The sequence below is a fragment of the Mizuhopecten yessoensis genome, unplaced genomic scaffold (assembly GCF_002113885.1).
Source record: "Mizuhopecten yessoensis strain PY_sf001 unplaced genomic scaffold, ASM211388v2 scaffold5141, whole genome shotgun sequence".
NCBI lineage: Eukaryota > Metazoa > Mollusca > Bivalvia > Pectinida > Pectinidae > Mizuhopecten > Mizuhopecten yessoensis.
Window position 1 is genome coordinate 1,754,752 of NW_018405900.1, and position 27,708 is coordinate 1,782,459.

Genomic DNA, 27,708 nt, shown 5'->3' on the forward strand with positions numbered 1-27,708 from the left:
ACAATAGCTCGTGACACAAGCGCTGAAAACTACTATGTGGTCATGGTTCTATACTCAACTAAAAATGTGCCCATCCCTTAATAGTGCAAGCCCCCCTTGTCTTTTCAGTTCTAACATCCCATCCCTTCACAATAAGTCTTTTTTCAGTTCTAACATCCCATCCCTTCACAATAGTTAAGTCTCACTAAAAAAAATGTCCAATTTATTCATCTTTTTTCATGAAAAAAGAGGTTTCTTCAAACCATTCCCTATATTAATTAATAAATTTCAATCCCTGCATTTCCACGATAGAAGCTACATTTTTCAGTGTTATGTTTTTAGGACATTTCTCAAAATATCCGTCCTCATATGACCAAGGGCAGTGTTGCAAGGACATTAAACCCAAACAACCAAACAAATTCCAATTTATTCATCTTTTTTCATGAAAAAAGAGGTTTCTTCAAACCATTCCCTATATTAATTAATAAATTTCAATCCCTGCATTTCCACGATAGAAGCTACATATTTCAGTGTTATGCTTTTAGGACATTTCTCAAAATATCCGTCTTCATATGACCAAGGGCAGTGTTGCAAGGACATTAAACCCAAACAAACAAACAAATTCTAATATAGGACAGGAGAGCTCCATCCCTGAATGTTTATTAAACTCAACTGTAAGAAACTGACAGGTACTCATCAAATAGCTACAACCACAGAAACTGACAGGTACTCATCTAATAGCTACAACCACAGAAACTTACAGTTACTCATCTAATAGCTACAACCACAGAAACTGACAGGTACTCATCTAATAGCTAGAAACGGGTAAAATATCTAGCTGTGCATGAACAAGAACTCGGGGGGAAAAAAGAAATCTGACCTTACAAATGCCATGTAATGTCTCCAGTTCCATATGAAGAGAGTTTATTTGTTATTCATTCATTTTACAGCGGAAACCATATGTTTCGGCCAATCTTATTAAAATTCTTGATTGGGCATAGCGTGGTTTGAACAGAGCGTAATTTACTGAAATAATTTGTATCTGCTTAAGTCAGAAAGCATGTCTTTTAAAAGGTTAAATATGGTAATCCATCAAGAATTCTATACTTCCTTGTTTCATGATTGGCTATTGTGTTTAACTAAGTAATTAATGCATACATGTGCTGCAATACATCTATGGCACTTGTGACAATTGATATTTAAATTTGAATAAATAATACATGAGAATTTTTAACAACAATTATAAAGCAAATGGCGCAAACAAATTCAAAACTATCATATATCCATGTTGTCATTAAACTAAAAAATATTAAAAAGCTGAATTACAATGCCAATTAAGCTGTAGTTAACTATCATTAGCTGCTGTTCTTCCTCCGACCGCCAATCTCCGATAGAATTGCGACATGACAGATGTGTATATATCCTAACGCTGGATGCCATACCATGATACTAAGACTTCTATATTGGCTTTTCTCTGATCCACATGTTCTATTATTCAGATACAAATTAATTACTTTTCGAAACTTCGGGGAGCTAATCAAAGTCATTAACATAAAATACACAAGGTAGAAGGAGACTGGTATTGATTTTTTCTCTCTCTATGTTAAGGTGTACTGGATCATCATTTTAGGGAATTTTTATTTGTAAGCCGTAACATTGTATCCAATGTATATAGGTCTATTACGAAGCAATCACGATGACTGTCTTCTCTTGCCCAAGTGATCCCGATCAATCCAAATATACACTTCTTACTGCACGTAAATAAACATCATGCAAAATGACAAAGGAAAGCAATAAAGACCTTTCCCCTATTCTGATCGATAAGCCAGGGAAGGCCAGATCATTGCTGTATAAAGTTACATGTTTTATTGCGGGTATCCAGTAAGCTAAACCCATTGATATTTGACGATGATGAAGTCTGAAGTCGGTATTCTTCATAATCTGTACAATGTAGCTGTGGTTAGCTGACGGTGAAAAATAAAGGCAGCTGGATCAAAATATATTGAGCCGACTATTCAATTAGTGCGACGTAATCAAAAAGTGTGTTCCTATATCTCTCCATACGTGAAAAGCCTGTGCGTATCACGCGATACATTCTCCGGGGTGGTTCGCTAAGAGACCTTTTCTCTGCCGCCGCCATGAAAGGATTAACACACGTTCAGGTTGAACCCGAGCCAGAGGTAGTATACCTATCTTGTCACACCTGTAATTAGTGTCAGCACTCGTCACTGTCTCTCTCATCTGCCTTACACATCTGTACCGCTCATTTCACCTCATGATCAATCAAATTTGTTTCGAAGAAATAAGATTGATTTATCCGTGTATTAACCATATGGCTTGCTGCTTTGTATTGGGTACCTGAACCGGTTATAATCCACTAAGGTGCGGGGATCGAGGGTTTGCTTTACAGGTTGTGATCTCCATCATTACGGAAATCAAGGGTTCCACTGCACAGGTTGTAATTTTAGGTACGAGAAACAAGAGTTCAGCTTTATAGGTTCTGATTTTTGTAGTCAGGAAATCGAGGGTTCTGTCTAACAAGTGTGATCTCAGTAGATGGGTTGCCAAGGGTTCTGGTTCCAACACTAGGGCCATCTAGTTGCAGATCTCCTATTTTCAAATTTATCAGTTTGTTTCTTTTTAATATTGATTAACCAATCAATGTTGGAGCTACAAATAACGCTGTTTTTTAAAAAAATACTCTTTTTTTTTTTTCTTTCTATTTCCCCCCTCAAAAATCTCTTCAAAGAACACAGTTTAAATGGACTAAATAACCACACCCTTACCCCCTTTCCTAGTTTTGCCACTTTGAATAATGCTAAGGCACAATAATGTATGATGAACAGGTCGTTAATGCGACTTCCAAATTGAAACTAACAATATGTTTGAGAGATTCCACTGCAACGATTTATTGATCTGGCATTTGACTTCCGAGAGGGATGTTAAATTATTCAGCGATTGGATGTGTGTAAGGATCTGACCGATTCACAATGGCGGGTCAACTTTCATTTTGACAGCCTCAGTGAATTATGATGTCACAATATCCATCAAAACCTAAATGGTGATGGGCTAGCTATTAGACATTTGCTGTTATTTCAAATTCACTAAGTGATCAAGTTTACCTGCAAATTTTGTTTGATCTGCAATATTATCAGGGATTTTTCCAGAAAACTGAAACTGGGGGAATGTCCCGACCCCTTACATTTTACAAAACTTCCAATCTTCTTTATATATGATAAAAGCTATGACAAGGCGAGCAGCAGGGTTCTTGTTTTACACACACATACATATATATATATTTGGATGATTAGTTGAAACTTAATTTATATTTAATCACTTGAAATACCTGCACTTATATCATTGATTGTGAGTATTGTAAATACTGCACCCTGGATTATTCCCTGCCATTCACACCTTTGCTTTCCATTTGTACCATAGTGGATGTTATACCAATCCCTAAAAAAAGCTTGCCTACTTTCCTTGTAAATCACAAAACTTGTCCATCAACAAAAATAGATAACTCTAGGTCAACGTGTTTCTCATTTTCTTTTCCCCATTGTACAATCAGTTACCCTTCTCCGTTGTTTTACTCCTGTCAACAAGACGCAACAGATACCGGTGTTACCGTAAAGAACATTTCTTATTTGTCAACAAAGACAAATTTATGTTCCCGGAGAGGTGAAAAATCAATGGATTCTTTCTACACCCAGACAAAAGTTGCCGCAGACAGCAGATTTCTGAGCCTCAGTTTTCTAGCATGACTTGGGGAGTCTTGTGGGTTTTTCGGGGGAAAATGTTTAGAACTATTAAATGATTTAGCTACTACTGTACAACCCTCAATTCCTCTTTAGAACAATGTAACAGTGACAGACAGCATATACACACATAAATGCACACACACAGAGCTAACAATTGGGGAAGACAGACTGCAAAGCATTGCAAGACAATTACCTACAAATACATGCAACCTGGAAAATCTACCAGACTTGACTCCCATCAATATCTTCCACTAACTCTCAATACAACCTAACCCTTGACAGCAAAGTCAAAATTCAACCCAACATTGAGTAGTTACCCAGGCATCCCTACTGAAAGGTCATATTGAGATACACTACAATCTAAGAAAAAGAAAGGCATTGGTGATGGGTATGGCCAATATACAAATACACTAAGTTCTATAACTGGCCATCGTATAATTAGCCAAAGTCTGATTGAAGTGATGACCAATACTTGGAATGCCTTTATACGACTGACCAATGCAGTCAGACAATTGAAACCTACATGACCAGCACCTCCACATCCAGGACACTATCCTATAAATAGCCACACAGGAAGAACCATCTGCTAATTAATTTCTATTTTAAGATCATGGTCTATAAAATGCTTGATTTGAATTTTAGCCTCTAGCACATCCTGTCCATCCCCCGTTTAAAATAATCTAGCTGTAATTCAATGCCACACTAAGAATAAATTCATTACTGTGATATTGCTTTAAAACCCATCCCTTCTGCCTGTTTCAACCAGAAAATGAAAGACGAAACCTGTAAAATCTTTCTAATTCAAGGAGTCATCAATGTGTCTCTGAAGGGAAGTAAAACACCAATAAAATGAAATCATGTCCTTCCCTTAGTGGTAGCAGTTCCAGAGGATTGTCAGGATTGCGTGGGCTATTAAAGCGAAATGTAGATTCAAAATATTCTTCACATAAATGTATTAACAGAACTACCCAAGATGTATTACTCATTCCATCCACTCATTATGGACCAATTAATTCCCAACAGAGAAGAAAACTTCATTTTATTCCAAAATATGTAAATGAAATGAAATTTTTCATTTTACTAAAGACATGTTTAAAAATATCTTAAATTTGGAGGAACCAGGGAAACTAGGATACAAAAATCACATTACTATAGCATTGTGTATGAGTATCACTGAAAAAACCCTGATTTTATGATTCGACTATCTGTGACTGTTTTATCCTCTATTTAACCAAACATCTTACTCTGGCGATCAAACATAATCATCCTTACTTTTTGACTTTTTTTAAAGCAAGATGACAATCTGTATGCTTTGGGGGTTAGTGGGGTTTGGGGGTCAGGTTGGGGGTCTGGGGGGCATAATAGGGCAGAATACAAATCTCCGTTGACACTTTGCAAAAAAAATAAAACTTGTTTATAATTCTAAAAACTCAATTTAGTTTTATTGCAACACAAATTTCCAAATTTCAATGTTACAGGCCCCGTTCCCAAAATTTTGAAAAAAAAGGCTTGGTTATATCAGGAAGCTGAAGTGGGATAGAGATACCACCTGGTTATATCTTCTTCCCTGTAAGTGCTCTGGTCAGACTAGGCTGTATCTTGAACTGATCTGTATTCAGAGAGTCAGCAGCAGTAGGCATCTGACAGGCCAACTTTGACATGTCCCATAAGAGGTTAGATTGTCTTGACAAAATTGTAAATACAAGACCCATTATTGTGAGCATGCCTGTATGTACTCTATACTTACACAAAGCCAGGTCCTGTTCCAGCTTGTATGCTATCTGTTCGGCCCGCTCCTTCCTCTGTCAAAAATTAAATGCAAAATTTGTATGTTATTTCATTTATTGCTGCAGCAACAGCAGAACTAATTCATAACAGGAAAGAAATAGATTTTTCATCTTTCCTATCAGATATGAAGGAATTGAGGCTAAAGAAATGCATCACTTGTCTTTTCTATAAACAGAAAGGAATTCAACCCAGTAAAAAAAATATGATTTGTCATCTCTTTATAATAGAATGGAATTCAATCCCAGATAAAAATGACATTTCTGGTCAAACATATCTTACAGACAGATTTCTAAAGGCAAAAAAGGACAAAGCGCAAAGCCTCAGAAGCAAGAATGCGACAGAAATAATTTGAACATCAATTTTTTTCTTTAAATCAATGCTTCTAAAGTGGAAAATAGTCTTGTGTCTCAGACAGACTAACTTGGCATCATCATAAAAAATCTTAAGAATGACTCCCGATTCCAGATTACTGATTTACATTGGGAAAGAAAGTCAATACTCAGTGGATGCAGAGGAATATCGTTTTCTATTCTTGCATTTCTTTTAAAGGTTTTGTGTCTGATTTACAACACAACTTCCCTGCTGGTTTTAAGTGTCTACTTTATTGGCAGTTTTTCCAAATGAATTCAATATTATGGGTACCTATAACCCAGGTCTGGCCCTGTTTATGAATTTTATTCAAAGGTTCCTACCAGCGATCAATTCATGTTGCAACAATATTTGAATCAGCATTATAAAAAATAATAACGAAAAAGCCTATTTACGATTAAATCTTTGTGTAAATGGTTAAAAAATCAGATGCATATAATTTATCTCATAAATATAAATCTTTGTGCAACAGATCTCCAATTTTACGCAACAATTACCGGGGGAGTACGATGCATTCGCGACCTGACAAGTTTTTAACTTATTTAAAAGTTAAATTAAAACATTTCAGTTCGTTACGACAACAAACATTCAACCATTTCAATTATAATTCACTGAAAACATGGTTCATCGAACTATATTGTGCATCAAAATCAGCAAATGAAGGTAAGTACTACAGCCTGGTCTTGATGGTACTTCAATTATAATCTTACACATTTAGTCTTTCACAATTTAACTAAACAAAATAATAATGTGTTTCTGATGCCAATGAAAAATCCAGAGAAACCATTCGATTTTTTTGCAAAAAAAAAGGAGATTTAGGGAAAATGTCCCATACCAGAATCTGATTTAGTTTTAATTAAAAAGTATTATTGTTTTGTTTGTTTTTATTGTTAATTCTTTTCAATTTGATAACTTAAAAAGTAATTTGACGCACACAATGTATAAAATACTCTTGTTACTGGCTTACTGCTAACATTCCAAAATGAAAAAGGGAAGTTAAATTAGGATTTTGTATTTATTTTTTAAACACTTTTTGCTTAAATTACATTTAAATTGAAAACTGAAGTTCTCATTCCTTCCTACGAAAAGTCCAAAAAGACATGAAGGTTGTCAGAAAAAATAGGGTCGGCCAGGTAAAACACATTTTTCACTTAAGGTCTTCTATCAGTTCCATGCATTGTGTCGCACAGTTCTGGAGTGTACTGTAGTAGACATAACGGGGTCGACACTAACACTAGTCCTAGAGTGTACTGTAGTAGACATTACAGGCGACACTAACACTAGTCCTGGAGTGTACTGTAGTAGACATTACGGGGTCGACACAACACTAGTCCTGGTGTGTACTGTAGTAGACAGTACGGGGGTCGACACTAACACTAGTCCTGGAGTGTCCTGTAGTAGACATTACAGGGGTCGACACTAACACGAGTCCTGGAGTGTACTGTAGTAGACATTACAGGGGTCGACGCTAACACTAGTCCTGGAGTGTACTGTAGTAGACATTACTGGGGTCGACACTAACACTAGTCCTGGAGTGTACTGAAGTAGACATTACAGGCGACACTAACACTAGTCCTGGAGTGTACGGTAGTAGACATTACGGGGTCGACACTAACACTAGTCCTGGAGTGTACTGAAGTAGACATTACAGGCGACACTAACACTAGTCCTGGAGTGTACTGGAGTAGACATTACGGGGTCGACACTAACACTAGTTCTGGAGTGTACTGTAGTAGACATTACGGGGGGCGACACTAACACTAGTCCTGGAGTGTACTGGAGTAGACATTACGGGGTCGACACTAACACTAGTCCTGGAGTGTCCTGTAGTAGACATTACAGGGGTCGACACTAACACGAGTCCTGGAGTGTACTGTAGTAGACATTACAGGCGACACTAACACTACTCCTGGAGTGTACTGTAGTAGACATTACAGGCGACACTAACACTAGTCCTGGAGAGTACTGTAGTAGACATTACAGGGGTCGACACTAACACTAGTCCTGGACTAGTAGATTCAGCAAGGACTAGTGAATCACCTAACCTAACTGGTCCTTAGGACTTGTGAAAAAAACAGTTATAAAATAAGAACATTTCATTTTAAAATTTAGAAAACTGCTGAAAATAAGATATATTCATTGCATGATTGTCAAAATTTTCCTAAAACTTTACCATATATTTATAGTAGCAGTTGTTTTAAGTCTCCTACAGTCAATTACTTTTGATGTTTCGTGCTGTAGATAGCAATCAGGAAATCTTGGACTAATTACATTGACAAAGGACTAGTAAGTAATCCATTCAACTAGTCCTGTGGACTACCAAACAAAAACAGTGTCTAACCCTGCATTACAATGAATCCAACTGTCATACTGTGGTCATTAGACTTTTCTGGGACGATTCCGAACATGTACGTCAAAAATACGATGTACCGCTATACACACTGTGTCAACACACTAGTCCAGCTCATCTTTAATATGAATGGTAGTAGTATTTTCTGAGAGCTATTTATGGAAAAGCATTATGTGATCCTAACTTGTAGAAAATCATTCAACAGGTTAAACAAACAAGTTGAAAGCAAACAGCTGAATGCCAATAACTTAACTTTGGTGGCTGAAATCAATCTGATCCCACAGAAGTGACATTTATATTATACTTATATTGTCCGGTAATGGGTACAGTTTGATGAATAGCTTTAAAAAGCTTCACCCAATAATACCCTTATGTTAATTGTTTTTAGAACAATGACCTTGTAATCATAAATAGAAAATGATTTGTTACATATTCAGTTAAAACTAATTATGGTTCTACCATTCCAAGTGCTGACTCATTTACAGTTTGCAGGACATAAACATGTTTGCCACTTTATTCAAAACAGTGTGTTGTTCAATTGAATCTCTTGTGTCGTGTGTGTAGCGAATAGGGTATATGACACGAATTCTGTCAAACTGATTTTACTGCTACTGTCAGCACAGATACATTTCAGTTTTGTCTATAAAATTTCACTTGAAATAACATACTTCAGTATGTACAATCAGACCTTTGTAAGGTCATGAGCCAAGACTTTAAACCTGTTCTGTAAAGACTGATGTTTAAATAAAGGATTTCAAGTTTTGGGGTCATCCAATTTCACTTTTAAAACCCCCAATTTAAGTCTTTACTTGCACAGGACTGACACAACTGTGACAAGTCTTATTTGGATCGAGATGTTTTACCAAACTGATTCCCAGGTAAATTGTTCATATTCAATCTTTTTTATTTCCGAGTACTTTTAATAGCATTTTCAAACATTAAAAGATTGAATCTAATTATCCCTGAAGAAAACGTTAGACTTGAATGCAGTGTAATAGGTGTATATGTGCTTTTCTTAAATATCGGGACATTTACTTTTCTTTACAAAAGAAAAGCATTGCACTTGGGACTGTATACATACTCGGCCATTCAGCGAACATTACAGTGATCGCACAAACGCATTTATGATGAGTCTGTTTATTCTCTACCGTTTTCTCTCTAGGTAAAAAACTGAAACCAGATTCCTCTATTTTCTTGCAGTATATACATACATATGCAATCTAGATATATATACCACAGACGATCAGAACAGCTCTTGATGCCTGCGCAAGACATTTTCTTTCGGATGCAGAGTATCTTAACTAGTATTCCAATTTCACCTTCAAACACACACTCTTGATATTTCTACCTTAACGGAAAAAAATCGCTGGTAATCGACCGAACCATTATGATCGGGGTGCAGGTGATCGCAGTAATTTTACTTTGGTAAATCTCGGGGAATTTTTCAAGTTTCCTTACAGTTTAACAGGTTTTAGGATATTTCAGTTGGGGATTTTGAGCTAATCAAAAGCTGCCTGGGAGGAACTCCCTGGTAAACACGGTCTTGTCAACGTGAGGTAAGTTATATAGATTCTGTTAGCCTCAACATGTTACAAACTTTATAATTCAAACAGACTGCTTTAAGGGGATTCAGAAAACACTTCTGGCCCCCTGCACATTTCAAGATAACAGAAGAAAATCATTATACATTATCGGGCTGTGGGTAACACTGGTTTTCCCGTCATATATAATGGCTTGTGACTGTGATAGCAATCTTATCATTAGGCTAATTTTTCAACCAAAGGTCGGTCAAATGCACTACACACTAACAGTAGACTTTTTCGTTCACTAGTGAACAGGTTTTGTTGGTACTGGAGATCTAAGAATGGCGAAAGAACAGTCTGAAGATCACACTGCGAGATTGGCTTGCTCCAAATTTCATGAGTAAAAGTTATTTTTGGTAACAATAGTGAATCTACTTTTGCACTACGTATATTGTGAACGGAAGCCCATAGCCAGTGTGGCTGATAATGATGTATTCTTACAGCATTGATTGTGGCACAGACAGGTAGGTCAGGCCAACCTTGACTAGAAGATGAACAGGTAGGTGTCTTCTACGACCTAGTTATCATACAGCACAGAATGTCAGGCTTAATTTCACTCAGAATTCATAGTTCATATATACAGTCTTAGCTTGTCTATAAATAGATTGTAGGGGGGTATGTAATATTTTTTGTGATGCTGCAGTGTTTAATTTTCACATGTGTTGATTTTTGGCATCATATCACCATGCAAGGTGTATATAACGATGGCTTAAAATAATATACAGCAGGCAAAGGAAACTGCAAATCGATCCACAAATAAACACATTATTGAACTTGTTTTTACAAACAATGTCTGATGTCACCGATTGAATAAGAAGCCCTCATGTTTTGTTTTAAGACGTGTACATGAATTTGATACTGATGTCCAAGACAGTTCCACATATAATTTAAAATGGCGAGAGTGTGTGTGTGTTTTATACATTGAAGGGATGGGCTGCGTTTATGATTGATGGTTATGTCAGAACAGAATGATTTTAGACCAAGAAAATAAAGATGCAAATAGTTTTTACGGATCTGCACCCCAAGGTCATTTTGGTGCAATAGTACTGTGCTCACAGACTGGATTTTGTACCAAGTCAGTTTTAGCACTAGAAGTCTTGTTAAAGTTTCATATCATCAGCAGTGTTTCTCCAGAAGGGTTGATTGTAATGTTGTATATGATTATTATGTTCATACCCACCCACCCCTTCCCCCATAAATTTCTGTATTCTGCCATTATGTTAATTATTTTTTATTTTTTGTATCAAATTAAAGAAAAAGACTCTTGTCATAAATTGATTAAGCAAGTAGGCTTTATACTCACCTACAAAACTTTCAACAAAATATGTTTAAACCCCTGACGTAAACAGTTATAGCATAACAAGTAACTTCGTATTTTACTTTGAAAAGAATAAAACAAAGGCAAACAAGAATGTTGCTCACCTTCCTTTCTTTCCGTTCATCCTTTGTCTCCACTCGTGTTGGAGGTGGTGTGTCTTTAGGATCCTGTGGAAATAAAAAGTAAAATCAAAATAGGAAATAAATTGCATTTTCAGTACTAGAAATAACAGGCCTCAAAATAACACCAACATTGGCTAATGACATCACATATAACAGGAATACTGCACTTATTCATTGTTCCTAAAACCCCTAGATGAAAGTGTTATGACCCTAAAATAGTTGCTTGTACTCAAATTTTATACGGGGGTAAAAAGACTTAAAAATCTATATAAAATATATACCTATAAAATCCACGGGGAACAGTTTATTACAAAGTACATATTTTAGGAATGTGCATGTACAATATATTTTTTAGATATATCCATTGGCGTGTCATTACTAACCATGTTGTCAACTCTGAAAAATAACTTTATAACATTAATTCAAAACTTTTAAATCTCATCCCTCCAATTTATTGATATGTTGCATATAGAATCAATGGGAATTTGTAATTCTAATCAAATTGACATAAGTTCCAACTATAATCCTGAAATGTAGTTTTATTTATCAAGCGGTGTAATGGAATAGAGGTGTAGATGGGAGGGAAGATGTCAGTCAGTCAAAACAAACAAGATAATCTCCTGTTTGGAGTAGATAACGGTCCAGCTGCTGAAGCACACAAGTGGTACAAGTTAATAACAGGGAACAGTTCAAGAGTTTATCAACAGGTTTCCATATAGGTTAAAGATGTGTTTGTATGTATCAACTTGTAGAATTTTGTCTACCAAAATTTTACAACAGGAATTGGAAATATGGAATGATTTATATTCAAATTGGGAAGATATTCTTCATATTTAATTAATAGTGGGATAATGCAGAACTATTTTGCTAGGGAAAGTACACTTTTAAACTTCGCAGACAATAAGTAAAGGTAAAGGTTCATACCTGCCAACTCTCCCTATTTTGGAGGGAGATTCTCGATTTCTACCCTAAAATTGAACATTTTCAACCAGTGATTTTGCTAAACTATTCCTATTTTCTAAGATCTGATAATTTCATCTAAAAGAACAATTTAAAAAATGCCATTAAAAATTGTTGTGTAATCTCCCCCACAAACATTTCAAAAATTGGCAAGTATGAAAGTTAAAAGTAATGAAATTATTGCTACAACAGTAACTGAACTACCACACAACCAGTAGCTCGGAATAGGAATATCAAATACATGCAGACCAGGTACTCTTCATACGGAAATCATTTACTTATTCAACCCTGAAGACACAGTTGAACTCTTCCAATTTAAAGATGTGTATAGTTCATTATGAAATTTCAGGGGTGAATATGTAACAAGTTACTAGCCTCCAATAAACAAGTGGGATGATGGACACAGTAGCCCCAGTAAAAATGGGTCAAGCCTCCTGTAGCCCCAGTAAACAGAACCCCAGGAAAACAGTTGGGGGTGGCAAATGGTGAATAGGCAGGCAGGGTGTTCAATACAGGTAAATAATAAGGATGGAGACCATCACAGGTAAAAAGAGCTGGAGGCAAAGAGTGGCTGCAGGCATACAGTAAACATGGAGATGGTTTTGGGTGGTGTTGGAGGGTTACCTGTTGATTACACAGATAAAGACCTAGAATAGCAAATTATCAAGTAAATAGGGAAAATAACATGTAACAACACAATCACACGTAAGAACACAGGTAAAATACATATGACAATACAGGTAGATTCAATTCATTTATTAACTTTCGGCCTTACGGCCCATCAGTACAAACATATCAATACAATGCATAATATACACAATAACACGGCTCACAATATACAGTGAGAGAGTGGAGTAAATAAATTAGATTCTTAACTTATTAGCTTCAAAAATATATTTACCAAGTTGACATAATTCCTTAGTATTGTTAACACACAATAATTGTATAAATTTAAACATGGATGGCTTTTTCCAGTAGTACTTTTTAATAAGGCGACTTCTTAAGTTTTGGTAGGTTTTACATATCAGAATAAAATGGTATTCATCTTCGACTTCTGTAGCCGAATTACAGTTCGTACAATATCTCTGTTCTCGAATAACGTTGCGATATCTACCGGTCTCGATTGCTAATGAATGTGCAGACATTCGTAACTTTGTTAGACTAATTCTATAATTCTTAGGAATATATTTGGTTAAATAATACTGAATGGAAAAGTGGTCTACGATACACTTGTATAAAAAACACTTAGAGGAAGTCTCTAGTAAACCTCTTAAATGTTGTTGGCCTTGGTCAAAAATTCTTTGACGAATAAGCGGTAAAATTAATTTAACATTAGTCGACGATTGGCTTAACCATACATCACCAAAGCCCAAAGCAAATAATTCATTTTTTACATGGTGTACCCAGTTAAAGCAAGTACATGTAATCTGTTTTGATAAAAAAGAATAGATACCTTAAAGAGGGGGATTGACACACTCAACCAGGTAATTACAACACAGGTAAATACCCAGAAACACAGTAGCAGATCAACAGTAAACAGGTGAAATCACATGAAGATACCATCACAAGATACAATAAACAGAAAATAGAGGGAGGGGGTGAAATGAAGAGGGAATTGGGGCATGTAGAAAATAGCACAGGTAAGGACCTTAAAACACAGTAAACAGAAGGAGAGAGAGGGTGGGTGGGGGGGGGGGACAATTTCACATGTGTGTGTATGTATGTTGTTTCGAGGGAGGGTAACTAATAGGGGTCCATGGAATGATGCAAAGGGGAACCAGTAGATTAATAAGTATCAACCACAACTTGTATACCATCTCATTTATCTATCTATTTAAGAAACAAAAATGCATGCTCAGGTAAATTTTGGGCATTGTTTGGAATTATTTATAGAGTATACCTATATACATAACTAATCTGCTTATAATCACAGGTACATGCTGAAGCTTTAAGCAATTTAAATAAAGAAAAAATTAAAAAAAAATGTAAATACAGTATACAAACGTACTGCTATAGTCATTAATTAAAAAACAAATTGATATCAAATAAACTTTTTGAATTGCATGTTTCCATCCACAACAGTTTGTCTTCATTTGAAGTTTTGTACAATTAAAAATTGTAACAATATATCAAAAGTACCACTCGGAAGTGACACTGACTTGAGAAAATCAAGCGTTAAATTAGGGAATGATTAAATCATTTTTCATTGTTGTCCGTACATCTTGTCCCTACTGTTTCTATAAAGCAGCGCATGTTACACTATTGTAAATAATTAGGTAACTTTGCATCAATACCATTGATTTAAATGTTGTTCTATCAGTTTTCTATTCAATACGTTTCTGTCCAAAAGTATGATGCAACATATTTTAATATATGTATATATATGGATTTCACATGAGCATATTATAACATTCCTTTAATGCAGCGAGACTGACATAAACATCTGACAGCAGTTATTCTTCCTGAAACATATACCCTATACACATAATCTCCTGCAATATTGATTACATATGGCTAAATATATTTGTCTGCACATATTGACTTTAAAATCACGCAAACAAAGCACAGAGCTGCTACAGGCAGTATTGATTGAGAATGTCAGACTTTGTTCTCTCGTCGCTGGCGATTTTTCTTTACTTTTAGCATTTCCCCAAAATTTGTATACATGAACAAAAAGATCGTCAATAATCATAAATAGCCCTTCTTCAGCTGTAGAACTCTGTTGGTTTACAAACAATGCTTGATTACCGGTAGACAGACAGATGACTACATGCTAACACAATAAATACACATCTAACCTGTCCAAGTTTCAGTAAGTAAATAAACAAAACTTTCCTCAAAACTGTCTACATTTGACCATTGGGTTTTAATGTGTTAGGTCTAATACACCTTATAGGACCAAAATGGCCCCCTGCTTAAATTAACGGAGATAAAAAAAAAATCCCCTTCCACGCCGACCATAAATTAAATTTGCCGGAGACAATTTATCAAGGAATGCACGCTACCAGATAGATATGTAAAATTCACTGACTTTCCTTCTTTACTTGGGCTAATCAATATATCGCCTTCTCTCTAGACCGGTACACACCATTATAATGCACACACACACACCACACTCAACATTCAAGTTGAACTATACTACTGTACTATTCCTATAAGATTTTCAGAGTCTTTTGACACCAGTGACTGAACCACACAGGTAAAAGTCGCATACTTTATTAACTGGACTATGCTCATTATCCAACTCATTTGTAATAGCTGACAATTCTTCTGTCTTTCTTCTTCAGCCTAAAGACCTCGACGCTGTTGAATCACAACGATTAGAGAGAGTTCAGGCAGCAAGACGGATACGGAGAAGTAAATCTGCACCAAATAGTGGAAGGTCGAGTTCCGTTTCTGATTCATCTCGAGGTGGAGGTGGAGGAGGTGAGGATAGTAGTAAATCAACATGTCTTCCAAATATTTTCAAAATGCAACAAAAATCAACTGAAAAACAAACGTGTAAAGACCAACAACAACAGTCCCAAAGACAAGACGTGTCCACATCTCCACCAGTTTCCTCGCCTGACTCGAACCCGCCTTCATATAATGACACCATCAGTACAGGTGGAGGCAACAATGGAAAATGTGACGCAATAATAGTTGTTGGCATTACACAAGACATTGCCAACAAAAATTGTCACCTAAATAATGATGACTGTCTGGACTCGAAAGACGACACAACCACGCCACTGCTCGACCAACAGCCCTATCCAAGGTAAGTGCCGGACCCTCCTCATTTTATTGGCTTTCATGTTACTTTCAATCTGTCTTTACACCTAATTCAAGTAATTAGTGTGTTAATCTATGCACTGTAAGCTGTTTTCTTTTCTGGCAGTACAGATCAATAGCTACCTTTGGTTTCTACACTGCATTTTTTTTATTATTAGAGACCGAAAAATCCCTATCTCTCCAGCTCCAGTCATTTTTTAAGCACACGTTCCAGTCCAGTGATAATTGCAACAGTACTAAATGTCTTCAATAACCCTACCAATTGTTCAAACCGAAGAACAAACATTAGATATATATGCACCGGGAAATCAATTTTAGAGCCGTTAGCGTGTCACACAGAGTATCTCCATTCGGAGGTGGTAATTGCGCATTGCAGGTTGTACCATTGATTTTGGGCTCTTTCTCTGTTACTTGTGTGTAGTCTGTACATGTAACTGTTTCAGTTAAAACAAATTTGCCACTAAAAATAACGCAAACAAACCCTATTCTGAAATCCTTACGAATCCTTTATCACTAGGGCTTGTAGAGTAGTACCAGCTAAAAAACACCTGGGATTATTGTTATGTGGAGGAGAGATCAATCAGAATTTCTCCAAAGGTGGAAAGGTTCAATTAAATTATGCTAAGCTAGCAGGAGGAATGTGTGAATTATTTATACATACAGGCATCAGCTCAGCCCCGATAGCAGAGGCTTGCAATTAGTGACAAGAGGAGACTCCCATCCTTAGATTATCATTCACAGATACCAAAGAGAATGTAAACATTAACGATGTGAGCGGAGTGTACCATTACTGATTTTCTGGTGTGCATTGGTGTACTAGCCGAGTCGATGTGGAAAGATGTATCTCGTTCAATCTCTGTTGGAAATGTAAGAGGACAGAGTAGGAATGGTATACATCACATCACTGATTGTGTCACCGCTGCTGCTGCTGGTTTTAACAAAGCTGTGCACTAAAATGACGTGAGCTGCTTGAAATTTCGTGTGTTATATCGAGGATTTATATTCTCGGTAATCTGCTACTCGACTTGGCACACAGATCACATGCTGAAATTATTATGGCAACCCTGGTGTCCGCCATTTTGGAAACATTGTAAGTGTAGCATTGTATGTGTTTGACAAACATTTATGTGAATTTCATGCTAAAATATTTCATGCTATGACAATATATGTAAAATATAGCAATGTAAAATTACCTCAAACTCGTTAAGAAATACTGCCACTCCGCCGTAAGGCACCCTTTTCTTCTCGTGGCTTTGTTTGTCAGCCGGTGGTAGATATGTTATGGGGTCTCTAGCGGCGAAAAGTGCGAGTAGATTTGGTGGTAAAAATGCAGTCATTTTTCTTAGATGCTTTGCTTCTTTTTAGTTGTTAGTGTTTTTTCAAATGTTGTTTCCTTTATCGACCCTCACAATCAATTATTTTCCACGCATCTCACCGGGCTTTTGTGCTGCACATGTTTTTTACCTTCTCCCTGAAAACAGCGCACACAACGTCTGAACTACGTTTAAATTGTCTAAGCTTTTGATGACGTACCACTGGGAATGTGGTAAGCTTCCATCCGCAGTAAATAATTTCTCAAACACTGATCTGATAAATATATTTTAATCCAATGTTATTTGTATATTACACTAAGTGAATCGTGTGCTATGTTATCAGAAACAAAAAGTAGGATAGCCATATAAATATTCATGTACTAAGCATAATTTAGCTGGAACTCAGAAGCACCTGTTAGAAGTTATTTTCGTCTGTCGGTATCTCCAAGCCTCGATGTTAAACCAAATTTCATTGGTCGATCGATTTGACAGTACTAGCAAACATGTGCATGAATTATCAAGATTCGTGTCAACCTAGAGTAAACAGAACGGAGGTAGCGGGCGAAAACTTTGCATGAATTACGGTTTGTTGTTAATTGCAATTGAGTTTTAGCATGTGTATCCAAACCTACTACCTCCATGCATGTAGAAAAGGCATAACAGTCACCACTACTGATTCGGATTTTAATGGAAAATCTCCCTCGATTATCAAGACACAGTTTATCGTGCTTGCAGACGAAGCTGACATTTTAGACTGATTTGTGTACAGAAGCTATCCTTACTGCCTGCAGGATTAGTATCTACCATAGCTATGTATTGTATAACGACAGGTATTACTGATCGTTGCAAAGTTTGGTGATTTTCATCTTTTTCATTCTTCTGGACCGGAATTTGTACGGGTGTTTATAAACGGAGCCCGGAGTGATTTACCGTTAGACTTTTTTCGACTTGAACCGTGACATGCTTGGTTTGATTTTTCATTTTCACCAACGAATTGAATTTCAATAATATTTGTGATAAAGATTAATTTTGGTCGGCCATATTTGTAGAACATTTTGGTAAATACTATAGAAGACTGGGGTATATAATATGTTCATTCATTGTTGCGGTGTTTGGCATTTTCAGTATCAGTTCAACTACGTTGAATGGCATTGTCATTCACTCAGTATTATCAACAATGAATGAACACAGAAAACCAAGCATGTGATTTAAAGTTCTACTTTATAAACTTCAAAACAGTGAACTGTGATAGTTCTCAAAACTTTTTGTGTGAAGGATTTATATAAAGAAAATACACTAAAATCATCAAGTATGGAGGCTGCTATGGTAGGTTTTGATCCTCATGGCAATGGAGGTCCACCTAGTTATAATGTAATACACAGTTCACAACGACCACTTCTGTCGAAAAACAATCACGATTGTCTTCAAAATTCCAGGTCCTATCCAAAGCCTTCCGATGATGACGACGGAATGGGTCCACAGGGACACGGCAGTGATTATGAGTGCTGTGAACGAGTGGTGATAAACGTCAGTGGTCTCCGGTTCGAAACTCAACTGAAAACTCTCAACCAGTTTCCAGAGACACTATTAGGTAACCCACAAAAACGAAACCGTTACTATGACCCGCTTCGAAATGAGTACTTTTTCGACAGGAATCGGCCTTGTTTCGATGCAATTCTATACTATTACCAAAGTGGGGGCAGACTCCGTAGGCCTGTTAATGTTCCTCTGGATGTCTTTTCGGAGGAAATGAAATTTTATGAACTTGGTGAACATGCAATTGAAAAATTCAGGGAAGATGAAGGATTTATTAAGGAGGAAGAAAGACCTTTACCTCAGAATGAATTCCAAAGACGGGTATGGCTTCTATTTGAGTACCCAGAAAGCTCAACCGCAGCCCGACTGATAGCTATCTTTTCAGTGCTAGTGATCCTTTTATCCATTGTGATCTTTTGCTTAGAAACATTACCAGAATTCAAACATTACAGGTTAGTTAACCAAACAGCAGGATCAAATACCTCAGAAAAGATAGAGGAAGATGATATTCCCAAGTTCAATGAGCCATTTTTCATCATAGAAACATGTTGTATTATATGGTTCACATTTGAATTGCTTGTACGTTACGCTTCCTGTCCCAACAAGCTGTGTTTCTTCAAAAATATTATGAATTTCATTGATATCGTGGCAATCATTCCATACTTTATTACGCTTGGTACGGTGATCGCAGATGAGAGCAAAAGCAATAACCAGGCAATGTCGTTAGCCATTTTGAGGGTCATAAGATTAGTTAGGGTTTTCAGAATATTTAAATTATCAAGGCATTCTAAAGGTCTTCAAATCTTGGGACAGACATTAAAGGCCAGTATGAGAGAACTTGGACTGCTCATTTTCTTCCTTTTTATTGGTGTTATTTTGTTCTCAAGTGCGGTATACTTTGCTGAAGCTGATGCAGAACTGAGTCATTTTCGAAGTATACCGGACGCATTCTGGTGGGCTGTTGTCACTATGACGACAGTTGGATATGGTGACATGCGGCCTATAGGAGTGTGGGGTAAACTCGTGGGTTCATTGTGTGCCATTGCCGGTGTGTTGACCATTGCATTGCCAGTGCCTGTCATTGTGTCCAACTTTAATTACTTTTATCATAGAGAAACAGAAGGAGATGACAAGTCCTCATACCATCATGTACAATCCTGTCCAAACTTTTCAAACAGCAAGAAGAATTCACTGGCTTCTAATTATAGTGGCTCTGACAATATGATGGAAATGGAAGAAGGTAGTAGCTTCAATCTGAGCAACGACCGACCAAAAGAGAACCATACCAGCAAAGTGAACAATCCTTCCAGCATAAATAACCTAAGTATTGAAACGGATGTTTGACTAAAGCAACACCTTATATTTTTCGGACATTGTGATGAAAAGAAACCATCGTTGTAAATGCATGGTGAACATTGTCAAGGTGCGAACAGTATATAATTGTATATATATATTTAATATATATGTATATATATATGGTCTCCATACTAGAAGTGAATAATAGTGACAAGAAATGACAATCTACTTTCAAAATGAAATTCTACGGAGTGAATTGACATTGGACGTCTGGACTTGTGATATTAGGAAAGACAGAGAAACTCCTCAAAGAACTTATCACTGTATGTGGTAGCATGTGAAGTCAGTGACATAAAGGATAATTCGTTGTGGAAGACTGGATTAACTGAAGGACGAAGAACTTGAAAACCATCACTAAAAAACAACGGTGTGAATTCAAAAACAAACTATATCCAAATTACGTGATATTTTTATTTGTGATGTTGACATTTGACCAAAGTGTATTCGTTCCATTCAGTAGCCTTTTCAATGATGTGTGTTTTTATGGAAGTTTAACAGCTTCACATGGATTTAAAGATGTGAGAATCTTGTCATGGAGACATTTTACTGTGGAAGACCTGTTTTGTGAACGCTAAACGATGTTGGACTGGTCATCATTTGACTTGCGATGATACACCATGAACAAAAAACCAATCTGTTACCATTCCTATACCCCTCCCTCCCTCCGTTCCAGAGTGGAGAATGACGTACATGACATTTGCACTACCGAGGGAAACAAACCCTGTCTCCTTACTCCGGAGGTTGCTGCATATGTATATGTATAGATATATATACATACGTGGAAAAACTTGCAACACCATTAACGATTGCAAATGGCCTCCTGAGGAGACGCATCCGAATCATTGGTGGAACAATATATGTATGTGCACTGCAAGCCTGCAACCAAGATACAGTGATTTTTTTTATTGTTATATTCCCCAACGTGATATTAATTAGCTATCATTACTCATCATCATTTCCATGTGGAGATCCCAGCCTGCGATCAGAACAACTGTTCTAATCTCGGAACACTTGCCAACCATCTTTCCCGTGTGATATATATCAGATACCGTAATGACTCCTAGAAGAGTGTGAATGACGCAGATTTCATTGTTTACATTTTGAAAGATGCTGTGTCATTTTGGATTAAAGTTATATGGATTAATATAAAATACACAGAAGTAAAACAACGTAATGAGATTCCAATCGGAGGTGTGTTTGAGATCGTCGAAGACATCAACTTTCCAAAACCGGATATTAAACCAAGAAATTGAATAGAATGTTTTGACAAGTTGAAATATACATTGTCATTAAGAATTAGGGATTCAAGCTGGGATGTATACTATTCTAAACAGAGAAAACTGAGTGCTGAAGAAATGTGCTTCCCAATCGAAGATCTTATGAAAATGTAACATATATATTACATTAATATATATCGTGTATTTGTATATAGATATTTTAGACTGCAAGAACAGTCAATCGATTCCATTCTTCATAAATATAGGGGGGGAAACACCAAAAACAGTTGTACCATATATATATATATAAATAGCATCTTTATTGCACATATTAAGGATAGTGGAAATTGATGCACTATATAAATCTATGCAGTTTTTTTTAAATTTTGGTATCTTAATGCATTATTGATAATCTTATGTCTGAATTACAGGCGAAATATGACGTTTCAAGATATTTTTTTCCTGCATTTTTTTTTTTCCTTCAAAGAACCACTCAGTTAGTTTCGTGGATCAGGAGTATAATTCAAATACAAAGTTAAAATTCCCATTTGCCGCAAAGATTCTTTATGCTAGAACATGGAAGTACAGCGAAGGAACAAAAATGCAATGATGACAACAGTATACGAACAAGATCTTCGCACCTATGGATCAACAGTTTCGTCATTTCATCAAAGTGGTGAGTACAATTTCTTAGAGTTACATTTTATCCATCAGCTCATTCACCCCTGAAGACACATTTGAACGCTTCCGTTTCACAGGTTGGAATAGTTCAGGGGTGAATGAGTTAAGCGACTCCTTGTAATGCAACACCCTTCAGTCTTGAACGCACATGTTAGTTGATGTTTTTCTAGGTCAACAAGCAATTTCATTAATTATATCTTCTTGGTAATTCAAACCTTGAATCTGATCCAATTCCAATCTTCAGTATGTTAAATTAAAGTAGTATCAACAAATTATTTTGTCGCTGACGGAAAAAAAGACCTGACAATGATAGTGTGTACATTATAAATGGAAAAAAGTCGGTTGGTGTGTTTGGATAATGAGGAGTTCGAACAAACTTAATGAAACATTGTAACACAACCCTATGTCCATGTACATCTTTGTACAACGGAAACAAAATCACCCAAGCTTCCATTGTTATATTGATACTTGTGATGTACATATATACCTTTATGGGGCTATTGTTTGGTATTTGGTAATGCAATTTACATGTTCTTTGAATGAGACAGTTTCTTGTTTTGGAAAACAGGTTCTGTATAATTGATTTTCCTTTTTATTTTTGTCTTTAAAATATAAGTTGGTACATTAATTTTTAAATTTTTGTAATTCAGTCATTTTGACCTCAATTTTAGTTTAGACCATTTCTTCATATCATAGTTAGACTAGTTTTGTGTTTATATAATATATATATGAGTGTGATATTTTATTTCACAGGATAGAATCTATTTTCAACCTATTCACCGCTAATTTCTGTTTGATTACGGATGGATGCAGTTACTTTAAAGAATATTCTGGTGCACATACACACAATAAAAGTGATCCTAGTATAATTTTACTAGAGAACCTTGCAGAATTTTACAAGGCAAGTGTGCTTAGCTGAAGAGATTGACTTTCTTTTGCAAGGGGTACCTGTTGTGTGTAAAATTTCAGAGAGGCAATTTTACTACAGTATGTATAGCAAACAGGATTGCTAACATCGTATTTACATTATAAGCCAGGTTTTAAGTTCTCCTGTTTACAGATCTATATATAAATATATATTCAGTGTTTTTGATTCATTTCTCTCAAGGTGATGTTTTGGAAAATGTAAATGTAAATTGGAATATAGAAATATCCTGACCTTTTTACCTTCGACACTGTGTTCATTGGCAATCATAAATTGGAAGGGAAACAGAATCTACCTTTTTTAGTGCCTTTGCATTCATAAATATGTATACAGTACCATTTCTTTTTAGCACATTCACCACTGAAGACACATTTGAACTCTTCCCATTCAAAAGTTGTAATAGTTCAATATGAAATTTCAGGAGTGAATGAGTTAAAAAGCTGTACACCATACCATGTATTTTCTTTAAGCTTGTGTTCAAAACCTGACTAAACTAAAAAAAAAATGAACCTGTAGAAATTTTGTTGATTTTTTTTAGAAATAATTTCACATGTATTTTGGAACTTGAAGTCGAGGAGGTCCATAAAGTTAAAGTTGAGATTAGCAATACACTGTGTATATCATTGGCATTGAAAACCAGAATTATTTTATTCATGAATACAGATCTATACTACATGTATGTACATTTTGTTACTCAGCTCAACAGGTACACACATAGTGGTAGGTACTACAGACCGGTGAATTCCACCACCATAGAAAATTTAAATGGCATTGTATTTTTGAACAATGAGTTTCCCATAATAATGAAACGGTATAGTGAGTAAACCGTCGAACAGTATTACATTATCCTGTAGTCTGTATATGTACTCACAATACGAACAACAGACTTTCTCAAATGCATAATATAAATAGTCTTATGTATCGGCTGTTATGCTTTCATCATAAGAATTACACGCATGCAGTGTAATTGATCATTGAAAATAAATCTTTGGCAAGACCGTAGTGGCAATATTTGTGGAGATTTTGTACACATTGGCTTTAGGAAAGAATAAGTAGGGACCTAGGCAATAATTAGAAAAGTATTGTTAGTTTATGGACATTTTATATTTAATATTTAGCATCTCATACTTCCTTTTATAATATTTTGTATGTGACCTTTTTTTATTTTAATCTAAACAGTAATGAGTTGATCTTCAAACTAAACGCTGCAATGCAAAAAGTATGAATACGTAGCTAATAAATGTGTTGAGATGTTTTTGGGGAAAACTGATGGAGTGTAGTTGAACGTCCATCCCAGTATAAAAGACCGCTTAACAGTACTTTGTACACTGGTATTGTAAGAGTTGATCCAATCATTTGTCCAGAATTCATGCAGAATGAATTTATGTGTCTGTTTCAATGTCTGTTTCTATAATATATACAAGCTGTTGGGAAAACATGAATTTTGTGTAAGGAAATTGGCTGGTTAATATTTATGCACATGTATGGTCAAGACTGACGATATGGGTATTCAATGTGGGATTAGCAGTCAAGAGGGACTATGGCCAGTACTATTAGCTGGATCAGAGCTGTCATGAATATTAAAAGTCGGTGATGTAACTTAGAACTCGTACTGTATAACAAGATGGTAAATAGCCTGGGTTTGGCTTATTATACACAATAGTATTATGTAACGAATTCAATTGTACCAGACTTATATAATGGATACATTGTAAATTCATACAGGTTATAATTACAAACATACCAACCCATACATGAAGCACTGGCAGATTTTGTATGGTACAAATTACGAAAATACTGTCATTTATACATCACAATGACTTTTTGATGAAATAATAATGAAGATATTTTCTTTATGTTGAAAGAGGAAAAAATCAGAAAATTGTATCTAATTTGAGTTTTACATAGTATTTATAGTTGTTTATTGTTTAATTGATCTAACTTTTCTATATGTTGTGAACATTTTCTAAATCAAAAAGACACTAACAAATGTACAGATTAATGAAATTGAAAAAAATAATTATCAGAAAGGCAGAAGATTATAACATCTCAAGAAACTTCACCCTCATGCCTAAAGTCCACTGGCTCAATTCAAACTTAAGTCTGTTGTAACATTACAAATTGGCTAGAAGATTTCCTTGTACATGTACCATGATTATGAAATGGTGGTTTGACCCCCAAGCTTGACCAAACTGAGGTCTTATACATTGGCCACAGTCTTTAATTTACAGACGTGAATGATGACGCCCTTGTTAAAATTCTACTAAACTTAAGGACCCCTGGACCACTGCCAAAAACTGTAACTGCATGTATGTATTGGAAACTTCTGGCATAACTATTGCAGCTTTGATAACTCATTTATGTTCTAAGTGTACAAAAAATCAGCCAGGCTTAGACCATCGGATTTGAACCCTGAACCTCAGATTGTGATACTGTGGCACTAATTACCAACCTATATTAGCTGCCTGGTCATCAGAAGAGCTCTGGCCAAACGGCTCTCCAAAAACACAATAACCTTTAGGACTCAACTTTTTATATAAGAAAAACCCTAGTGGAAGCCCTTTTGTTGTGCCTGCAATGGGCCGAGATCCTTAAGGTTATCTGGACTCTAAGGGCATGAAACACAAAGAAAACGCCCTTTCAACATTAAGGTTATAGATACCCTTTAAACCGATAAACGTGCATGTAGGTCTTGCTTCAAATTCACAAAACGTGGGCTTTTATTCAATGTTTATTTATTGTAGATAAAAAAACGTGGGATTTTATTCTAATGTAAACTTGTTAACTGCAAAAAAAGCCCCACCAGAAATTCTTACCTCCCTGATGTTGAACATGGAACCTTCCTGGACCAGATTACTACAAATGTATATGAATTTTGCTAAATGTCATTCAACAATGTTTGTTTTTATAGTATTGTTGACAATCATGAGTTTAGGTTGTATTGGAAGTATTTTTCTGCAGATTTTCCTAAAACTGTCAACAGTTAAGCATTGGTTTTGTGTATACCAATTGTATGATGAGTACAAACACATGTTGTTTAGGCCAAACAAATTAATATGTGTGTCCTTTCTCTATACTTCATTTGCCAAAAACCTTGCTAATTTTGTGTCCTGTTTGAATACTCCGGTAAGAACCAATGTAATATAGATATTGTTTAGGCCAAACACATTAATATATGTGTGTCCTTTCTTTATACTTCATTTGCCAAATACCTTGCTAATTTTGTGTCCTGTTTGGATACTCCGGTAAGAACCAATGTAATATAGATATTGTTTTGGCCAAACACATTAATATGTTTGTGTCCTTTCTCTATACTTAATTTCCCAATATCTTGATAATTTTGTGTCCTGTCTGTACATACTCTGATAAGTACCGAGGGGATATGGATATTGTACGGGCCAAATACATTTATATTGGTGTCTTGTCTCTTTTACTTCTGATATTGTTGATCAGGCCAAATTTATATATTTACTGTGTCCTGTCTCTTTACTTTTGATATCATTTAGGCCAAATACATTTTGAAGATTGTGTCCTGTCTCTATACCTGTGATGATACCAATATATATAATGGATGTTCTGGTCAAACATATAAGTTTGTGCCCTCAGGATCTGTGATTTGATAACTAACACACATTGCTCATTTTTCCACGTCATGCTATTACCTAACACTTGATATTAACTCATTTACCCCTGAAGACACATTTGAACTCTTCCAATTCAAAGTTTGGAATAATTCATTATGAAATTCGGGGGTGAACGAGTTAGAAACCAAAAATTGGTGTCTTCCTTCATTAAGAGTAGGGAAACACTACATTTCCAGTGGGTGAGACCTATCTTATAATTAAGGGTCATGGACAATCTGATATAATGTAAACAGAAACCTTTTGACAGGTTCCCATGTTAAAATTTAAGTGAAAGAAAGTGAAACATATGCATAATCAGAAAAAAAGTTATTTCATGAAAAGAATTTGGCTGCCATTTCCTTTCATTATAGAATATGATATTGGCTCCCATCATTTCCTTTCATTATAGAATATGATAATGATAAGTGTTTAGAAAGTTTCTTTAAAATTGGGTGAGACCGGAGAGGGGTGGGGGGGTGAAGGTTGTTTATAAATGATACTGATAGTAAGGTTGGCTGAGAGAAATGGGATAGAGGGTTATACATACAGTACTGAGAATTCTGTATTGAGTTGTAGATTGTTGACTGAAATAAACATACTTGTAATTGGTTCAAAACAAACAATCTTGGGATGGGGAGGAATAGCAGCAAGAGAAATTTGGCAGAGGGGTCGCGGAGCAGGTCAAATATCAAAACCTATCAGTACACTTGTACAGATAGTTGGCCTGGGTTAGATTCCCAATCAGACATGATAAAGGTATTGGGTCATCTGCTCGTCCTTGTGGGTTTCTCCTTGTACTCCAGTTTCCTCTCACATTGAGAATTACCCTTTGTGCTGCCATTTGACCAACTAGAGTGATGAAAATAAGCTTAAATTGCTTCATAATTGTCGTAATATAAATAAAGACCAAAATTTAAGCAGATATATTGGTAAACGTTATTGAGATGGGAGTTTTGCTCTGATAACAGAAGGTTGTTGACTGGAAACTATGAGTGCCCTAGTCTGGCCTGGTGTTATATATAGGTGCTGATGAATATATTGTGTGGTAGAGGATGGGGG

General features: G+C 35.9%; 2 protein-coding genes across 4 annotated transcripts in view; one reads left to right on the plus strand and one right to left on the minus strand.

The window, feature by feature from the left end:
- The window catches only part of LOC110450268 (U1 small nuclear ribonucleoprotein 70 kDa-like), a 106,836-nt gene extending 89,173 nt beyond the window's left edge, over nt 1-17,663 (minus strand). Inside the window, exons 1-3 of the mRNA XM_021497721.1 lie at nt 17,192-17,663; nt 11,250-11,312; nt 5,485-5,539 (exon numbers count right to left, since the gene is read on the minus strand). Of these exons, the coding sequence (XP_021353396.1) occupies nt 5,485-5,539; nt 11,250-11,312; nt 17,192-17,335 (262 nt within the window). The 5' untranslated portion in view covers nt 17,336-17,663. The remainder of the gene's footprint in view (nt 1-5,484; nt 5,540-11,249; nt 11,313-17,191) is intronic.
- LOC110450267 (potassium voltage-gated channel protein Shaker-like) overlaps nt 15,896-27,708 on the plus strand; it is a 79,413-nt gene continuing 67,600 nt past the window's right edge. The window contains exons 1-2 of one of the 3 annotated variants that reach the window (XM_021497719.1): nt 15,896-17,088; nt 18,748-22,096. In XM_021497719.1, coding sequence (XP_021353394.1) covers nt 17,054-17,088; nt 18,748-20,191 — 1,479 coding nt within the window. In that variant the 5' untranslated portion in view covers nt 15,896-17,053 and the 3' untranslated portion in view covers nt 20,192-22,096. Of the gene's footprint in view, nt 17,089-17,839; nt 22,097-27,708 lie in introns of those variants that run through there. The other 2 variants (XM_021497720.1, XM_021497718.1) reach the window with 2 other exon arrangements.